Raw genomic sequence first — 21,152 nt, 5'->3', positions numbered from 1 at the left:
TAACCCGGAGCTGCCATATTTTGCTGCGACTCAAAGCCAGATCCTGTACAGCACCAGGTTTTCGGAAGGCTTTGGGAAAGATGCTCTTGGAAAGAGCCCTTCACGTGTGGCCTCCCTCCTCCCTCCTTGTCGTAACTCATTTCATTTCCCAGAGAGAAAATCATGCAGAGGTTTCTGTTTCCCCTCAGTGTCCCTACTTGCTGAGAGCCAGTGTGGTGTAGTGCTTAAAAGCGGTGGACTCGTAATCTGGTGAACCAGGTTTGCATCTCTGCTCCTCAACATGCAGCTGTCACACTACTTTGAAGTCTCTCAGCCCCACTCACCTCACAGAGTGTTTGTTGTGGGGGAGGAAGGGAAAGGAGAATGTTAGCTGCTTTGAGACTCCTTCGGGTAGAGTCTCCAAACTCCTCCTCCTCCTCCTCTTCTTCTCTTCCTTGCTTGAAGAGAGCAGGTGGCTATGCAGTGACAGCAAGGTGGCTAAGAGGCTCCATGAATTGTCACTGGGTTGCATAATGAGGCATGGACCTCAGCCGGTGCCCAATGATGCCAGTCTCTGGTGGCCTCATGCTATACCACAAGGTTGTGAAACCTGTGACCCTCCTGATATTGCTGGACTACAGCTGGACCATTAAGCCATGCTAGCTGGAATTGAAGGGAGTTGTAGACCCACCCTTGATGTAGTTTTAGAAATACTGTTACAGGCTTGCTTAAAAAATAAATTAAAAATATATCCCATTCATTTGGGAATCAAAGAAACGTCTGTTCAGGACACAACCACAAATGGCCCTGCAGCAACTTGTTCTGAGCAGGACACCGGTTCCTTCTTATCAGATGCCCTTGCTGCTCCTTTTGAAGCAGTGTCATTAATGATCAGCAAGCACTTTAAAGCACTGAAACACAATCCAGAAAACAAGAGCACATAAAAGCCTTTTTGTGTGTGTGTGTTTTTTTTTTTACATCATCTGCTCTTGTTTTCACCTGCCCCACGACTCTCAAACAGGAAACAAAATTGCAAGGGACTGAAATTGCGTTTCAAAGACTGCCACCTTACTCTTAAACATTGGCTAATGCCTGCAATGTTAAGCGAAACATGGATGCAAAATGCTACCGTAATTTATTTCATATTTCATGGAACTTATATACTTGCCCTGAACCCCTGGCCTACCTGGCGGTGAGTCAGGAAGTCAAGTCCCAAGTTCAAAGTCCAGGGTCAATCCAAGTAAGCAAAGTCTGAAGTCCGGCAGTCAGGATACAGTTCAGAGTCAAACCCAAAGCACAGTCCCATAGAAGTTCAGGATTATTGAAGCCAAAGTCGATCAACATGGGCAGACACAGCCCCTCAGCTCTGCTTCCCTCTTGTGCTCTGCATGCTGATTGCAGTATCTGGGCTTAATGAGGTATATAACCCTCACCTGTTCTGAGCCTACTACAGCTGAAGAATCACAACCTTCTTCCAGAGCTAGCGAGCCTCACCTGGCCAGCTAAGGAGCTGGGCTGTGGGACCTTGCCTGCCTCAGCTTCCTAGAGCTCCCCTACCACTCCTCCCTATGCCTCAGAGCCCACTGTTTTTATCGAGACAGGGGTTCCTCTGGCTCTGGGTCCTGCTGCTGCTTCCTCTGTCACTCTGTGAGTACTTCCTTCCCCATCCCCTGCTTGCCCCAGTGTGTCCCAGCTACACCCCTCACCGGGATACTCTTCCTCCTCTCCATCGTCCTGCCAGTTCATGACATCCCTGCTTGATTGTAAGAACAAAACTTCAATGCAGTTGACAAAACGGAGCTGCAGATTTGCCGCCTGCTAAGTGTTCATAAACACTTAAACTAAGTGTTCCTAAGTGTTCATTTTTCCTTTTGTTGTTTGTCGTCCAGCAAACTGGATGTTCTAAGACACAGTGCCACCTTAAAGACCTTTGCCCAGAACAAGGTAGTATTGAAATGGGTCAGCAGCAAGAGGACAAGGTTTGATGGGGAGGAGCTGGAACCAAGAGAAATGAAGATGCCAGACAGGACCTCTTACCTCTCAGATCACCACTCCATCAAACTGAGAGGCAAAGGAACAGAGCTTAAGTCTCTCTCTTTCAACCCCATGTGACAAATTGTTCAGGCACGCACTTGTCTAGTTTAGTCATCATATACTGTACATACAAGATCTCCACTTCTCTCGCATTCCACCATACTGGAGAGAACTGGAAAGAGTAAAGGATCTACACACACCAGTGTTTCCCAAACTTGGGTCTCCATCTGGTTTTGGACCACAATTCCCATCATCTTTGACTACACGTCCTGCTAGCTAGGGATGATGGGAATTGTAGTCCAACAAACAGCTGGAGACCCAAGCTTGGGAAACCCTGATCTACAGAGGGGATAGAGTTACCACCCCTTCCCTACAATGTTTTTTCTTTCTTGTGTTGGTTTCACGAGTTTACCAAATTCAGTATAGGTGGTCTTCTTTTCTTTTGTGGGAGGTACATTAATGCAAATTACAAAGCTTACTGGCCTGCTTCAATAACTCGCTGTGCCTGCTACTGCTGGCCTCAAGTGTGCTCCCCAACCAGCACTGCTGTGTATTGGTGGGTATTTCTTCCCTGAGCAGAAACAGGGGGGTGGAGAGGGTGAAAGCTAGAGATAAAGAAAGGGAAGGAAATGGAAGCAGGGAGTCTGCTACCCCGCTTATCAAATTAACATGTGCTTCTATAAAAGCTAACATTTGGTTCCCTTTCTTCCAATTACAACTTGTTTTTAAAGGTAAAGGTACCCCTGCCCATACGGGCCAGTCTTGACAGACTCTGGGGTTGTGCGCCCATCTCACTTAAGAGGCCAGGGGCCAGCGCTGTCTGGAGACACTTCCGGGTCACGTGGCCAGCGTGACATCGCTGCTCTGGCCAGAGCCAGAGCCAGAGCCAGAGCCAGAGCCAGAGCCGCACACGGAAACGCCGTTTACCTTCCCGCTGGTATGCGGTCCCTATTTATCTACTTGCACCCGGAGGTGCTTTCGAACTGCTAGGTTGGCAGGCGCTGGGACCGAGCAGCGGGAGCGCACCCCGCCGCAGGGATTCGAACCGCCGACCTTTCGATCGGCAAGCCCTAGGCGCTGAGGCTTTAACCCACAGCGCCACCTGCATCCCATACTTTTATGTGCTTTTATGTGCATGCAAACTTGCTTTTATGTGCATGCAAATGAGGATTGTATGTAATAGGCATGCACAGTAGGGAAAGTCATAAACATGTGGTAAAAAGCCACCCGGGCTACAGCTTTTCAACCAAATACTTTAATCACAAATATAGTCAAACTCCAGCCACATAACTGCGTGGAACTGTTGCTCTTTGTCGCAAGCTGTATGTTTGCAATATAGGAAAACCATGCCTGCGCATCTCTGCTTTAGACCGTGGGTGGCGTAATTAACTTGTGCTCATAATGAAGGCCACCAGTCACATAAAATGTAAGGGAATGGAAACATTTAGCTGTGAGCACACAAAGTAATTGTTACCCACAAAAGTTACCCACAAGCTCTTAACGTGGAAAACCGAAGCACTTGAATAAGCAAACGCCTCCACCTAAAGGTAACAATCCCATAAAGGCCTCTGCAGAGTGGCTGGACCTATTGAGTTGATAGCAAACGGCAACTTTTTTTTGCAACGGGAAGATGGCAGTGATCCAGCCTTGCTTTAGTGACATACCAGGGTAAAGGTCCTTCCTTGCATTTCCCCAGACCAGTTTGCCAGCTAAGCATGGCCCAACAGAACTGTCAAAAGGAGTGAAACCAGCTGACCAGCGACACAAGGGCAGGCAGCAAGCTCTTGGAGAAGGAAAATATTTACCCATCTGCCACTCACCCTCTTACTGGCATCATCAGCTTGCCAAAGGGAAGTCATCTGGGGTACAGAATCACTAGGAAGCTGTGCATGCAGGCTAATCATTGCTAGCCAAGCCAGTATCTTCCCCTGTAATCTCTTCTTTGCCCCAAGGGAGACAAAGGTATACCCACCTTCCTTATAATAATTTGCTTTGAGAAACTAAGGTGCTGGTTTCTACTTCTTTTTTTGTCAAGGCTCCTGGCACAGCCATTGCCAAAGAAACAGGGTATAGAGGGGTGACTTTAATATCTTGTTCCTGGCAGGAATCTTGTTATGAGGTTTCATGGACAATTTAAGCAGGTGCTCAAATATTTAATTCCTTATTTCCAGTTAGGATAGTACACACATTTTTTTTAAAAGGAAAGTGCTTGTGTATGTGAAACCTGTACTGTCTACTCTCTCTCTCTCTCTCTCTCTCTCTCTCTCTCTCTCTCTCTCTCATATGAAATAGTGAACAAGTGGGTTGTGCAAGGAAATTAATCAAGAGTTTCATCCTCCCCACTGAATTAAGTAAGACTTACTTCTGTGTAGACATATTTAGCATTGCAGCCTTCATAGTCAAATAAGGTATGAACCCAAAGGGGGAAGGGGGGTGGTGGCTTACTTTTAGTATGAAGTGAAACTGAAAAGCAATTTCTTTTTGTTGAAGAATTAGGTTCTCGGTGTAGTTTAATTTTGTGGACTTCTTTTTAATCTTAAAATGCCGAATACAAATAGAGCACTCCATAATAGTCATGTATCAGTAAGGCACAGTAATAGCCAATAGATACATATAAAAGTGACAAGCAACTATGCCTTTGAACTCTGAGTTACCAAACATATAGAAGGCATCAGTCAAAGCGCAAATCAGTGCCAAGCTTGACTTCAGTAACTGAAATCCCCCCAATACAGAAATTAGCAAACCCAACATTTTAAAAATTCCTGTACAAAAGGAACTATATTTCTACAAGAGGATAACTCACTGGTGTGACTTTGAAGATGGGATCAGGGCATTCTCTACTATAGCAGGTGGTGCACAAGTCAGCCATGTCTGAGTTCTGTGTGGTTATGAAGTTCTGTCTTAAGGGTGGGGAACTTGTGATCCTCCGGATGAAGTTGGGACTCCAAACTTCCATCAACTTCCCCATCCCAGTTTACTGAAAGAAGTGTCAGGCAGCTGGAAAGCAGGTCAGAGACCAAAGATGCTTCTTGATTTACCAACACCACTCAAAGGCTTTCTTTCTCTCTACTGGCAACCATCCTCTCTCAATGAGAAGAACCCAAGAGGCCTCTGCAACATCAAAAGATATCTCTGGGGTATCTTCTCACTATGCTGCTGGGGTGAGGGTCAGGAGTTGGTGACCCTCACATTTGGCAGCAAGCGTTTTTCAACAGGGGTGGGAGTGGGGAGGAACAACTTTCTGGCCTGGGAGGATTTGACACCCCCCACAGGTTAAATAATTTGGCCATTGATGGACGAGGAACTGCTTCCAAAAGGGGCTGCATATCATGAGAGTTAGGGTTGCACACAAAGATCACTGTCAGCTTTGGCAGCACAGATTACCTATTGCAAGGGGGAAAGTGCACATCCCTCTGGATCATGGCCACTGTAAAACTTACAATATTTAAAGGGGGCGGGTAAATCAAGTATTCAATAAAATGGCAAACTGTCCTTGGCTTATTTTGAGGAGCGTATTGGCATAAAAGATTATGTCCATTGTGACATTTTTTCCCCTTCATTTATTCATTTAGAATCAACACGCTTCAGAAAACGTCTTAATAAAATGCAATCTGTTACTGGCTCCCATTTAGATTATTGCTTTTGGAGTTGCTTTTTGTCAGTCCCAAATTGAAGAGAATTGAGTTGAGGTTAATACATAAGAAAGCATGATCTGGATGCGTTGTCCTCTGTAGCTCTTGAATCATCAGGTGAATCGTGAACAGCTCAAACATCTTCTTATTGCCCCTGTAAGATTATTTTCCAAGAATGTTATGCAGTGAAGGAACATCATTTTGATCATTCTGAAGGCTGGGAAGAATTTCAATTATATCTGAACACTACAAGTTACATAGCATCTGAAAAATGTTTGAAGTAAAAATAAATGCCTTTCTTAGTATTAACGGATATTGTAGTAGATTTGAGATGTGTTTGGCTTTCGTTATGAAGCTTTGTAAGATAAATGGACTTAACAGTGGTGTAAAGCCATGGAAAACTTTTTGTTAAATACAGGTGTCTACAAATTATCCCACAATGGCATCTGCCAACAGCAGCCAAATTTGCACATTGTGCTAGATCATGGTTTAGAGTAGGGGCTGAGGTTGAGGAAACTTTAAACGTGAGGCCTGTATTTCCTCACAGCCAAACTTCTGAGGGCCACATGCCAGTAGTGAGCAGGGTGAGAGGCAAAAAGTTGGCGTGGCCAGAGGCAAATGTGGGTGGAGCAACAGTTGTACTGTAGGCTAAATTCCAGCCACAGAAAGGCTAGAGGTTTATCCTCACACACACCCTCCCATCCACGCAAACAACAGATGTTATCATAGTTCAAAGACAGATTGCTGTGAGAGAAAAGCACTCGAGGGCATTAAGGGAAGTGAGGGATGTGGCCTGAGGAACGGGCCATGGTCTGAGGAGAATCCTAAGGGCCAGACAGAGGGGAATATAGGACTACATTTGGCCCCTAGGTGGAAGGATTATCACCCACTGGTTTGGCGAAACATGTGCAAACCATTGCTCATATGCTCTGCCTACACACAAGGCCAGGAAGAGTTTAGAAGCTTTTAGCTCTTTGATCAGTCAGTCTGTGGCTTCATCTGTGATTAACAGTAATTATGGTTAATACTAGTTACAGATAGGTAGCCGTGTTGGTCTGCCATAGTCAAAACAAAAAAAATTCCTTCCAGTAGCACCTTAAAGACCAACTAAGTTAGTTCTTGGTATGAGCTTTCGTGTGCATGCACACTTCTTCAGATACACTGAAACAGAAGTTTCCAGACCCTTCTATATAGTGAGAAGGTGGGGAGGGGTATTACTCAGAAGGGTGGTGGGAATGGGTGATTGGCAGATAGCTGTGATGAGCCTGTTGACGACTCTTAACGACTGCAATAGGTCTTACAGGACCCCTTGCTTTTTCCTGTAAGACCTATTGCAGTCGTTAAGAGTCGTCAACAGGCTCATCACAGCTATCTGCCAATCACCCATTCCCACCACCCTTCTGAGTAATACCCCTCCCCACCTTCTCACTATATAGAAGGGTCTGGAAACTTCTGTTTCAGTGTATCTGAAGAAGTGTGCATGCACACGAAAGCTCATACCAAGAACTAACTTAGTTGGTCTTTAAGGTGCTACTGGAAGGAATTTTTTTTGTTTTGACTATGGTTAATACTAACTATGGCTCACTTAAGAAAAGCCAACTTCAGACCATAGTTTCTGAAGGCAGCTTGTTGAAACTAACAAAAATGTTTACCGATTATTAGATTTTAACAAAGCATGAACTGTGGAATTGTGGTTAAGGTAATACTGTCTCAAAAACCATAATTAAAAATATTTCTTTAGCTTAAATAAAGATTTTTAAGGCTTACATTTGAAAGTTTGGGAACTTTCCCCTACCCAACTCACTTTTACCTACAGTTATTATTTTCAAGTGGAGATCACAATTCATTTGTCATCATTTCCTCTTAAATATTAGTATGAAGCTGAGGGGAAAATAAAGTTAATGTGCCTATTACACAATGCAAGAACCTGACAATGGGTTGAAAAAGATGACAAAGAGAGGATAATAAAACTGGATAATAAGAAAAAGTTTACAAGACTTACTTAATTTTTGAGAGCTTTTGCAGCAGAATACTAAGTTTTTCCAGTATCTGTGTATCTAGCTTAGGGTTTCGAAGCAACAGTGAACAAGTGCGAAAAAAGGTCTCATTACTGCAAGCTTCCAGAAACGGATGCAAACACCCTGTAGAATAAAGTGACCAATAATTATAATTAGTTGAAAAAAGGAAGAAAAAGGTTTTTAAAACAAATTAATAAAACTAGTCATGTAAAGCATATTGCACAGCTTCCAACTTTAGAAGAATACTCTTAAATTCAGATTCAAGCACAGGCACCCTGCAGCCCTTAAGTACAGAACATGAGAACATCACATATCCTGGCATAGCAGAGGAAGCTGAAAAAATGAACTGATTCGATAATCATTATAGAATCAATTATAATGTGTGTAGACAGGTGTAGAATTATTCTACATCTGTAGTGCCCTTACTGGCTTCTTCGAAATGTACCATCTCACTCATTTCTCTGAAAGATTCGTTGATTCACTAGTATCTAGCAGCAAAGATTGCTGGGTAATAGCTGTGAAAATGGGTTTTCTTGTTTCTGGACAGATGCTTGGCACTGTTAAGCTGTACCTCTGGTTGATTATTTTCTTGGTTTGGTTAGGAAACAGCCTGAACAAGCGTCTACATATGTTCTCATTTCTCTAGTGCAACAAAGTAAATCTTCCTTAGTTTGAAAGTGTAGGAACTGGATTCTAAATGCTCTTGGCTAGTCTCGTGAATAGGCCAGCACAACTACTCAAGCCTCTTTTGGAACTTATTTTGGCCCAAATGCTTTCATTTTAACACCAGAAGAACAGCCAGTCTACTTTCCAGACTTGTGGCAAGGTAGTCTACCATGGAAACCCTGATCTTTAGTTTAGCTGAGATCAGTTGACATCTTGACATGGTTTGAGCCGTCTTCCTCTCTAGAGGGATGGTCTGCTTCAAAGCTTGTTATTGGAACATGTCCTGCTACCAACCCACCCAGCTCCACCTACAATGCAGCATTTGATGCTCAAATTGCAGTGGCGAAGGGTAAAATTGGCTGTAGCCAGGTTAGCTTACTCAAAGGTCAGGGTTTTCATGGTAGAGCAACCTTGGGATAACAAATCTGGGCAAAACAAAAGTCTTGGTGCAAGGAATTTTAGCAGCTGTTATTGTTTAGTTGTTTAGTTGTGTCTGACTCTTCGTGACCCCATGGACCAGAGCACACCAGGCACTCCTGTCTTCCACTGTCTCCCGCAGTTTGGTCAAACTCATACTGGTAGCTTCGAGAACACTATCCAACCATCTGGTCCTCTGTCGTCCCCTTCTCCTTGTGCCCTCCATCTTTCCCAACATCAGGATCTTTTCCAGGGAGTCTTCTCTTCTCATGAGGTGGCCAAAGTATTGGGGCCTAAGCTTCAGGATCTGTCCTTCCAGTGAGCACTCAAGGCTGATTTCCTTCAGAATGGATAGGTTTGATCTTCTTGCAGTCCATGGGACTCTCAAGAGTCTCCTCCAGCACCATAATTCAAAAACATCAATTCTTCAGCGATCAGCCTTCTTTATGGTCCAGCTCTCACTTCCATACATCACTACTGGGAAAACCATAACTTTAACTATATGGACCTTTGTCGGCAAGGTGATGTCTCTGCTTTCTAAGATGCTGTCTTGGTTTGTCATTGCTTTCTTCCCAAGAAGCAGGTGTCTTTTAATTTCGTGGCTGCTGTCACCATCTGCAGTGATCATGGAGCCCAAGAAAGTAAAATCTCTCACTGCCTCCATTTCTTCCCCTTCTATTTGCCAGGAGGTGATGGGCCCAGTGGCCATGATCTTTGTTTTTTTGATGCTATAGGAATGCAAATCCTAATAAAGGCAGCAAAATCTAAAGCAGCACAGTAAAGCAGGAAGAAGCAGCATCAGTAATTGAAGGCCATTAACAATAACAACAACAAAAAGGATGGAAGATACTAAACAGGCTTCTCATGGAAGAGAGATTTTATTCAGAGAAAACAGCTCTTTAAGGCTCCAAGACAGATGAAAACCCCCAGCCATGAGTTCAGACAGCTCAGCAATGCCTTGCACTACACAGAGCAGCACTGCATTGGCTGAATGCCGAGCTCGGCTTCTAGAAGAGAAAGAGAATCCTAGATGAATAATCGGAAGGAAGACTACAAAGGGAGACAGGATGGGAAAGGAAGGGAATCCTTTAAAGAGACGTTTCACTGCTTATCCCACATAAGCTATAAATTATTTCTTCTGCTCCCGCTTCAAATGTTTCTCCTCAAGATAAATTCGCACCTGCCCTTTAGAAGAGTAAAGGATGTGATGGATTAACCCTTGCAGCGCTGCCTGTACTGTCATTTAGACTCTTGAAACAAAGTTAACGCTAAGCAGAAGTTGGTCCAAGCAGAAGCCATCTGCCTACAACCTTGGCAAAGTCAAGAATAAAAATGTGACCCTTTTGGAAGAAAAGTATCTGGCTAAGAGCATGCATGTTTCCACTTTATCGTACAAACAAAAGCGGTAACTGTTCTTTAAAAATGCCAGAAGCTCAATATTCCAGAACAAGCAAGGCTAACACCCATGTTCTGTGAAGGGAAAGCAACACTTGGTTCTAGTAGACCATTACACAGATCTGAGCCCTCTATAACCTTTTAACAAGAGTCTGGTGCAAGAGCCATGCCAAACAAGAGGCAGCGGTCAAAATTCCTGTTATGTGCTCAATTGCTCACATGTGCGGCAACTTGAAACAGCTAAAGCCCTGTGCAGGTGCATGTTTTTAAACAGCCTGAAGCATGAGACTGGCACTGTGTTCTTCTTGAAGCAGGGGGAGTATGCACAACAAGCCCAAGGCAGAGCATTGCCCTGATTTTCTTGCTAACCTCCACTAGAAACCCCTTTTACTGGGATTTAGAGTAGAAAGAAATACCAACAGGTGGAGTAGATCTTTAAAAGCTGAAGAAGCTAATAACTCCGGCCATGTGCAGCTTCAAAACAAGCACACTCCCTCTAGTGGCTATGGCTGTTGGGAGAACTTTTGACACAAGTATAACAGTACTCTTCTAAAAAATGGAGGGTGTTTCGACTGTATGAAAAAGGGATATATTTTAGAGCCTTAAGAAACAACCCCGAAATTCCACACTGCATTGCGGGGCTGCAAGTAAAAGGGCAGGGCGAGGGCAGCTGCATTAGCACACAGCAGGTCCAATAAAGGACTCTCCAAAATAGGTATATAGGCCTTTCAATCTGCTACACTTAGTTGAGGAGTCTTCCCGGCACAAAACCACCTGGACTATATCCAGGGACCTTGACGGATGGCACCAAAGGGTCTCAGCTGTTTGTGACCTTTTTGGATCTGGAGCTCTGCGATGGGAAGGCATTAAGAATTATTATTATTATTTATTAAGTTTGTATACCATCCTATACTTGCAGGTTTCAGGGCGGTTTGCAAGATGAAATCGCAATATAAAAACACGAAATACATAATAAAAACAAAAATTAAGAAAAAGGTGGGATTTAATTTGTAGATGATGCTGGGTAGTTCCATCTAGCTAGGTAGCTCTTTTAAATGTCCTCATTGATGCCCTTCTGCAAGAAATAAGAAGCCTAATGCTCCACGAGATTGACTGCGCAGCTCCTTAGGCCTTGCTCCGCCAAGGTCAAGTCCTCTGTTTCTCAGAGCCCCTTGTTATTCCTTGAAGAGTTTAGTCTACTGACCCCTACATTGTCCTCAGCAACCCATTGGTGGCTTGTGGCATTAGAGCACCCTCTGGTTTCCTCTCTTCCAGTGCCATTCGCTGTCTCTCCTGTTTCATCTGCCACTCTCTCACCCAGACAGCAGCCATCTACCCTCCATGACTCTTCAACCTGCTTGATCCTGGTCTTGTGGCTGTTGCCCCGCTCCCCTTTCGTAATTGCTGCAATAGCCTTTCTTCTCTGCCTCTCACACTGCTTGCCCCAGAAGCCATGGTTGGTGGAGTTAATCTCATGTTCCCTAAATTTTGACAGCTCCATCCTCCACAGCCCACCCAGTCTCTCCGCTTTCCAATCTAGTTCACTCTGCATGACTCTGCTCCTCTCTGCATCTTCAAGCTGTTTTCCAGCCATGGGAAACAATAAAAACTATGGTAGGTTTTTGTTACTGAATGTGTAACACTCACACTTTGCTACAAAATGCAGGGCGAATGCCACACTCATTCACTAATGATCTTTATTTTTGCTATAAGCCACATTCTATGTTTTTGGTGTGCGTGCAAGAGGTTTCGCGTGTGCACTTAACTACAAAGTATAAAATCATTTATTTAATTAATTATGCATTAAAACACCAGGACAGCTTGCAATGCATCAGTTCACATTCGACCATCAGAACACTAAATAAACCATTAAAATACAGTGGTTCCTCGGATTACATACGCTTCAGGTTACAGACTCCACTAACCCAGAAATAGTACCTTGGGTTAAGAACTTTGCTTCAGGATGAGAACAGAAATCGTGCTCCGGGGCCGCGGCAGCAGCAGGAGGCCCCATTAACTAAAGTGGTACCTCAGGCTAAGAACAGTTTCAGGTTAAGAACGGAACTCCGGAACGAATTAAGTACTTAACCTGAGGTACCACTGTAATGTTAAAAACTGTCAGGGTTAACAACCACATGCATCATGAGGGCACATTAGTTAGAGATGGTGGCCCCTATCAAGTGAACAGTCTGTACAAAACCAGGTAATGGGTGATGTCAGAAGTCCTGGTTACCTGCGAGGAGACTTGCTTCTGAGCTGTATTTCACCAAAGGTCCTAAGCTATCACACCTTCCGGGCATTTTGTGTGATTGAAATAAAAGGAAAGTATACCCAACAACATATAATGTGCACAAAAATTGCTCTTCCTTAGTGTGTAGGGGGCTGAAGATAAAAAGGAGTAATACTTCCTGGTTAAGATAAAATAGCATAATCACCCTAGGCAGAAAGCGTGGGATGAGTCCTAAGCTGTGATTTATCTGAGTGGAAGATCAAGCAGGCTGGTTTGCATAGGAATGCATAAGAGCTCTCCATTTCTTAGCTCAACTAGCTGCAGGTCTTTAGCGCAGAAGGATTATTCTATGCGGTTGGAGGCACATCTGGGGATCTGACTTAGTTCTGTGCAAGAGTCTATCCAGGAACAGGCAGTTCGAGAGACTGAAACGACTGCATTGTAATAGACTCAAGGCAACAGTTTCAAAGTTAAAAAGGTATAGGGACCCCTGACTGTTAGGTCCAGTCGCGAACGACTCTGGGGTTGCGGCACTCATCTCGCTTTACTGGCTGAGGGAGTCGATGTACAGCTTCCGGGTCATGTGGCCAGCATGACTAAGCCGCTTCTGGCGAACCAGAGCAGCGTACGGAAATGCCGTTTACCTTCCCACCGGAGCAGTACCTATTTATCTACTTGCACTTTGACGTGCTTTCGAACTGCTAGGTTGGCAGGAGCAGGGACCGAGCAACGGAAGCTCACCCTGTCGTGGGGATTCGAATCACCAACCTTCTGATCGGCAAGTCCTAGGCTCTGTGGTTTAACTCACAGCACCACCCGCATCCCAGTTTCAAAGTTAGGTGCCACTTAAAACTGAAGGATATCATATAGCCCATTCTTTCAGGTAACAATGTAAATATCTCACAAATTAAGACAGTTATATGAGATTTGCTGTACAAAGTAATCTTGTATACAAAACACCCCTCCATGCAGATATATGCATGTCTAACCTCACATAATGAAGAAATTGCAGGCTACTCAAGGGTTAAAAGTGTGGCCTTTACTGTAGCAACTTCATGGTGACTACCAACACCATTTTTTTCTTTTAGAATAGCACTGAATAGGGCCGCCCCAGTGGAGACTATGCAATTGGAGACTAGCGCAATGCACAATCCCTTTTGAAACACAATATCCAACACATGGACATGGAAGCATGGTAGATGTTGGGGACAGCAAGTGAAATCTTGATTACTCCTCTCCCGCACGAATCATTAGAAACAACCATAGGGTTTCTATCAGGCATCTCAAAGATGTTATTCAGGCCGGTATACACTCCTTTTGTACAGTCACAGATGTTTCAAGAGGAAGAAGATAAAACATTGTATCCTCCCACTAAATTAATGGGTAAATCATTTGCAGTTATTTTTCTAGACCGATTCCTACGGCAAGTTACTGTGCACGCTGGACAGATGTCTTCTGGGAAAGGAGAAGAATGGGCTTTACCCTACTCATATCATGTTTTACCAAACAGGCTAAGTGAAAGTCAGGGGATTGTTGCATTTTAAAGAGAAGTCTACTTACTGGTTTCTTCCTCGCTTTGATTCCTCTCTCAGTGTGAAAAGTAGAAAGCTAAGCATTACCGTATTTTTCACCCTATAGGACACACTTTTTCCCCTCCAAAAATGAAGGGGAAATGTATGTGCGTCCTATGGGGCGAATGCAGGCTTTCGCTGAAGCCTGGAGAGAGAGAGGGGTTGGTGCGCACCGAAGCTCTCCACGGGCGTTCCCGCCAGGCTCCCAAGGCTTGCGGATAGCAGCCTGTTCTGGGGGCTGGGGTCGGGGGGAGCTTGGGCTTTCCCCGCTCCAGCCCCGCACGTGGGGGGGAAATAAATTTTTCCCCCTTTATTTCCCCTCCCAAAAAAAACTAGGTGCGCCCTATGGGCCGGTGCGCCCTATAGGGTGAAAAATACAGTAAATCTACAGAAAATAATCCCCCCGCCTTTTACTAGCTTGCCTGCACCAAACATTAATGAAAGCATTAAAATAAGACACTTTTTTTTGGGGGGGGGGGTGTAAAGCCTGTTTTACTTGGAAGCGATTCTTACTTGAAATAAGACGACCAAGCAAACCGCCAATTCAAAGGAAACCTGCCATTTAGAAAAGCTGAGCAAAGCAGTATGAAAACGTTGATCATCACTTAGCACACTTACTGGATTGCGTCGTCATCTGAAGCAAGCTGTCAACGGCGTTGGAAAGAACACCTTTACTCGATATTCTTATATGACTCAAGATAATAGGCACAGCTTGGTAGTCCAAAAACAAGGCCTTCCCTTCATCCGTCTTCAGATCCACGCAAAGGGAATCAAAGGCTTGAGCCAGGTAATCAGCTAGAATATGCATTAGAATTGAAAACAGTAAAACCGCACCACTATTTCGGGTCACTGGTCAAACTAGCAAGGCAAAAGAGGATGCTATACAATACTGATATAATGAGATATCAAAAACAAAATGTCTTTATAGTGTGTTGCTTATTTAATGCCTAGCCTCATTCATTCTTTTTTTTACTAGAAGGAAATCATATTTACAACTCATATTTTATTAAATCAAATCACCATAAAATGTTCCATTTTTCACATTTGCTGTCCTTACAATGTTTATTATTATTTTAAATAAATGTTATTAGTTTATAAAAAGAGATTCAAAACTTAATGCCAAATATCTTTTTTTAAATCCAAAATTAATCTAAATAAAATAAAAACATAGAGAAAAAGAGGGGTGGGGAGAATCATTAGAATCAAAAACTTTTGCTCATTCCTGACTATCCCTCTTGACCGTTTTAGACACAGCCTAGGGCCCAGAGATCTCCATAGACTTGTAACATGGTTTGTATTCAGATTTAATTTTAACCAGTTTATTTTTTTTAAAGAAAAAACATTCTATAAATTTTAAGGATCCAATTAAAAAAACCAAACCACCCCTAGGTTTCAAAAATAAAATCGGTTTCTTCTACTCTGACAGAAAACAATAGCAGCACATAAAGGAAACAATTGTTGTCAGTGAAGCCAGAAGGTCCTATAGTACCCATTTCATGCCCTTTTTGGATTTACCTATTTAGATTTATGTAACAGAAGCCGAGTTGTTGTTGTTTATGAAGCCAAAGTTCATAAAGCCTTGACCTTGCCTAGCATTCACAGTGCTGAACGCTTCTCACTATGCTTGGAACCTAAACCTACACAAAGAAATGATTTCTCCAAATTTAAAGGTTAAATGCTAACTTTAGTAACATTCAGTTATAAACAAGGTATTAGTAACATTAATTTCCTCTAAATACCTGCTGCTGTGCAGCTTTTATTCAACAATTCAAGGAACAGCATTGCTTTATGCTGGATGGCCCAATTTTAGAGAAACAAGAACAAAGATGCATTTATTAACTAGCTATATAAATCCCAATCACTTTTTTTTTTTGGTAATCAGTTATTGCATTCATGTTCAAACACTACTGACTGAGTTTAAAAACATTTTAAGCCCCCTTTAATTTCCCAATGATTTGACTGAGAAAAAGTTTCCTTTGCTATTTTTGGTATGTTGGCATTCCATCAAAAGTAAATATCGGAGATTTCAGGTAATGATAATAAACCACAGTAACACTTATTCTACTGCGTTAAAGGATTATTACATAAACTGAATCATGCCTGAACTTACAAAACCTTAATTAGGATGCCCCCTACTGCATTGTGACTTTAAAGCAAAAAACATTACTTACAAACCATCTAGAATTATGTACCAATCTATGCTGGCATTTTTATATTGTATATTCATTCTTACTTTACAGATTCTACACTAAAATAAGATGGCAGAAAATTGTTTCTGTATATTAAATATTTTAGGTGTAACTATAACCATCTTAGAAACCAAGTTTTATTTTTGTAGAAAGGTGAAGAGGTGTGGGAAAGTATTCCTGGCCAAAATGTCATTTTGTCCTTGAGCAGGAGTGCAGAATCTGTAGCCCTCCATGTGTTGTTCAACACCCAATTCCCATCAGTCCCAGCTAGCCATTGGCCAGGGCTTATGGGAGTTGTAGTCCAACACTGCCTGGAAGACTACAGGTTCGCCACCCCTTGTCTTGAGTATACCTAAGGAGAAATCAATGATCTACAGATCACCAGTACGTTATCAGTAATATGTTTGTGACAAATAGTTTTCAATGACTTCAGAATGGCAAGCCGAACTAAACAATATTTACAGATTCTAGGTGTGGGGACTGGTAACTTTCCATGCCCTAAGGATCTAGCACAGAGGGTGGAGAGATAGATCTGGCCCTAACCCACAGGCCAAATTTGAAAGGAGGGCCCTTTCAAGAACCTCTGTGTGGTGCTTTGAAGCACTGCTGATCAGCTGGTTATTGGCGCTTCAAAGAGCAGTGCAGTGCTGCTCAGTTCTTTGTAAGCCCTTTCACGGACCAACTGGCTATGGAGTTCCACATGGGGAAACTCAATTGTGTGGTCATTCCCAGGGCACTTAAACTGAGTTCCTATCAGGTGATTGGTGGAGAGGGCAAGTCAACTAGGATTGGCCTATCAGCAGATGGTGCATTGGCAGGAGAGGCTTTCTGCCTAATCAGGAATGCACTTGAAGGCTCCCAATGGGGCACCGGCAGCCATGTCCCCATCTGCCCCACACCTGATGTCAGGTGTGGAGCAGGTGGGCAATGGTCTGGGGAAAATGACCTCTCAGGCCAAACTGGGACCTATGCCAGATCTAATTAGGCACAAAAGCCAGAGCTTCCCCACTCCTGTTCTATCGTTTCCTGGTTATGGAAGTAAGTTCAAACACATGCAGACAGTGACTACCAAAATATTCCAGTATTCACAGGATGAAGCTGCTCCATTCCATACAGAAGCACCACTCAGTGCCTCTAACCACATCTTCAAGATCACTTGCGCCAACTGCTTATCCACTATCTTACCTCGATCTCCCTGCCACCCATCATTTGCTTGCTTCTTCCAAAACTTTTTTTAAAATCCAAATTCTATTTAATACTAATGTGATGGGTGTTCATTGAAATTTAATCACGCCTGCATACAGTGGCGCTGTGGGTTAAACCACTGTGCCACTTGGGCTTGCCGATCAAAAGGTCGGCGGTTTGAATCCCTGTGACGGGGTGAGCCCCTGTTGTTCGGCCCCAGCTTCTGCTAACTTAGCAGTTCGAAAGCACACAGTGCAAGTAGATAAATAGGTACCACTCTGGTGGGAAGGTAAACGGCGTTTTCATGCGCTGCTCTGGTTTCGCCAGAAGCGGCTTAGTCATGCTGGCCACATAACCCGGAAAAACTGTCTGCAGAAGCGGACAAACGCCAGCTCCCTTGGCCTGTAAAGCGAGATGAGTGCGACAACCCCAGAGTCATTCACGACTGGACTTAATTGTCAGGGGTCCCTTTACCTTTTACATACAGTATCAATTTGCACAAACACAATGGCTTTGACTGCGGCAAGATGGGATGATAGCCAATGGCTTTAAAAAATGGGGGATAAAATAAACTCTTGGAGGACAGATCTAACAATGAATGTTCATCAGATCTTCCCTGTTCAGAGGCACTATCTTGCTAAATGTCGCTTGCTGGGAAACAACAGCTTTTACTGTTCAAGCTCCACTTGGAGGCCTTCCCAGAGGCATATGGTGGAAAACCAGATTCTGGACTAAATGACCTTTGGCATGATCTAGCAGAACTGCCCTTATACTGTATGTTTATGTTTGTGGCCCTCTTGGGCTGCCAAACATGCAAAAATCTAGAAGTTCTGCAGCCATTACCCCTTAAAATACATAGTGAAATACTTTAGCCCCCACCCCATTTTTTAAAAATCAAGTTTCTTTAACCTACCTTTTTTTGCCAGGCTTTTAAAGAATGATGGGTGAAGTGATTTCTGAGTTTGACACTGCTGGTTAGGCCATATGTTTGTGAGAATGGCTTTGATGTTTTGAACCGCCTTATTCTGACATAAACAGCCCTGTAACCAAGTTGATGGAGGGTGGTACAGAAATATCTCAATAAATAAATCAAATTTACTTCACGGGTCAGTCAGTCGGAACAGGGATCTTTCTGTAGTTTGCTGTTTAAGAGTGGTTGGAGACACCATATGCTGCATGCAGACCTCAAAAGTATTGGTAGAACTTACCTTGTGTCACTGTTTTGATTATAATTAAGGTTGATACAAGTCTTAAAGGCAAATTGGAGCTTTTAAAGAATGCTGCGGACTTTGGCTTGGGATCGGTAGTATGTTCAGGAGAAATATATTGACATCCCTTCAGCACAACACCTTTAAACAGGTCTTCACCCAGTCTTCTCATTGTTGATGTCATTGTTGCATACTGTTATACAAGCAATAAAACTGTATGAAGTGAACATAGCATTCCACTAGATAAATACAAACGTCATTTAATTTACTCTGAACAAGTCTCATCAACATTATTCATGTTTTAAATGCTTTACATTTGAGACGTATTGTCCAGATGGAAAAAGGAATATCAAAGTACACCAAGCAATATGTGAGCACCATATTATAAGCCACTATGCAGAAGGCTGTCTCTTCCTGACTGACATTCACTTCAGATAGCAAGAGCACCCAGAGAAGAACACTCGCAGATGATCTGTAAAGCAGCACTTTTGAGACTCCAACAAAAATTCAAATAGGTGTATACAAAAGCCTGCTATATAAAAGAATTAATAATCTGTTATAACTGACTTCAGTGGAATGCAGCTTTATCCTGGCCATGAATGCATTTCACGGACGTAAGGTACATTAAAACCCGGAAAAGGTTATGTGGTTAAATCTAGAATTCTAGCTTTTCCTGCAATATCAAGTTGTTGATTTTGGCACTCTATTCACAATAAAATAACAACCCTCTATCTAGCAAAAGAATTGCGAATGCAAGTACATTAGTACTGGAAGCAATTTACCCAACATATAAATGATAATAAATAACAACTCCGGGTCAAATTCAGATCAAGTAAAACAATGGAACTTCCACAGAGAAGCAGTGATAAATGCAAATGAACTACTTTGCATGAATACTTCTTACCTGTGTGCCTCCATCTAACTGCCTGATAGCCCAGTAAATGAATTTAACCACATGCATGTGCAAGTCAGGATTCACAAAGGGCATCCACTGAAACTGTTCAGCAACTAGAGGCAAAAACTGGAAAACACAAACATATCATTACTGTCTTTTTTTCTCTTTCCAAAATTTGGGTCCTACCGATAGATCCTATTTGCGAGCTATTTCCAGTGGATATTTTTCATGTGATGCTTCTTAATCCCACATGAAAAATTACTTAAGCAAAAAAAGACAAAACCAGCAACATGGTTGGCTGACTAGCACCATGAATGTTTCTTTAGTTCCAAGAGCGTGCCTTGCTTAGTAATTCAGACAAATTCAATGGTACTGTCAATGCTAATATTGCTACTTTTAAATTCTGGAATTCTGAAAGAGACAATACTATATAAAATATTTTTTGGCAGAAACTTCCCCTTTTTCTACTAGTGGGGGGAAAAACCCCCAGTCTTGTCCTCTCTCTATACTCCTCGGAGTGCACAAACAAGGCATGCAGGCAGCAGCTGCTGTTTGTCCCCAGCATCTTACATGCCTCTGAAAACAGAAGTAACAGTTAGCTATCATTAATATCACAATGTAAGGCTTTTGAGTACATTAGCAATGTAGGGGAATGCTCCACAGGTTGAAGGAGATGGTGTAGTCAAATGACATATATAGGCTATTGTGGCAACACACTACCCAATGTTGTTAGAGAGTGCCATCTGGGAGGGGCCCAGTGAGCAACAGAAGCATACAGAGACTCTTGCAGGCAACATTTATTTACATGAGAGCTCAAGGATGGCTATTATGGGCTTCTGTTAGGCACCACCAGCAAGGGCAATGACTGGGAGCAATTGAGCAACTGTGTTACCTTAGGTGATGTTTCCAAAGCACAACTAGGGAAGAAAAAGCACCGTCAGTTCTAGAGTGTGGGTGCTATTGACTCCAGGTGTTTTCTCCATGCCGAGGTGTTAACAAGGAACAACATGTCAGCCAACAGCTGTTGGAATAGGAGCCTTGTAGGCACCTACCCAAAGCAAGTAGGAACAAGCTCAACAAAAGCTACATCAGACAGAATTCTAGGATCACACACTACATCGTAGGTGTATTCATGCCACATCTAATCACTACTTTGCCATGATAAATCATAGCACTTGGGCTTGGATTGCTTTTTAATAGCCCATTGAGGGGATATTCTAACCTCTAGGTTAGATTACGGCAATACGTTATATGTTGGGCTACCTCTGAAGACAGTTCAGAAGCTTCAGCCGGTGCAGAATTCAGTGGCCAGGTTGCTCACCAGGGCAAAACAGTTTCAGTATATAATGCCAATTCTGGCCCGACTGCACTGGCTGCCAATTAGTTTCCAGACCCAATTCAAAGAGCTGGTTTTGACCTATAAAGTCTTTAACAGTTCAGGAGTGCCTCTCCCCATATGAACCAACCTGGACCATGCAATCATAATCTCCAGGTATAGGGTGGTATATAAATTCAATAAATAACAACAACAACAACAACAACAACAACAACAACTGGAGGCCCTTCTTTGTGTGCCTTCTCCACAAGGTCCAGAGGATGGCAACACAAGAGCGGTCCTTTTCTCTGGTGGCTCCCCATATGTGGAATGCTCTCCCCAGGGAGGCTCGCCTGGTACCTTCATTATACACCTTTAGGCGCCAGGAAAAGACATTCCTCTTCTCCCAGGCCACTGG

At 43.1% G+C, this 21,152-nt stretch overlaps 1 protein-coding gene across 2 annotated transcripts in view; it reads right to left on the bottom strand.

Annotated features, from left to right (window-relative positions):
* Nucleotides 1-4,327: 4,327 nt before the first annotated feature.
* The window catches only part of CCDC138 (coiled-coil domain containing 138), a 29,846-nt gene continuing 13,021 nt past the window's right edge, over nt 4,328-21,152 (bottom strand). The window contains exons 11-15 of one of the 2 annotated variants that reach the window (XM_079972711.1): nt 19,429-19,545; nt 18,525-18,717; nt 14,561-14,737; nt 7,648-7,786; nt 4,328-5,799 (exon numbers count right to left, since the gene is read on the bottom strand). In XM_079972711.1, coding sequence (XP_079828837.1) covers nt 5,628-5,799; nt 7,648-7,786; nt 14,561-14,737; nt 18,525-18,717; nt 19,429-19,545 — 798 coding nt within the window. In that variant the 3' untranslated portion in view covers nt 4,328-5,627. The remainder of the gene's footprint in view (nt 5,800-7,647; nt 7,787-14,560; nt 14,738-18,524; nt 18,718-19,428; nt 19,546-21,152) is intronic. The other variant, XM_079972712.1, reaches the window with a different exon arrangement.

This window comes from Podarcis cretensis (genome assembly GCF_951804945.1).
Source record: "Podarcis cretensis genome assembly, chromosome: 4".
NCBI lineage: Eukaryota > Metazoa > Chordata > Lepidosauria > Squamata > Lacertidae > Podarcis > Podarcis cretensis.
Note: the sequence above shows the minus strand (reverse complement) of the source record. Positions and strands in the feature narration are given on the sequence as shown.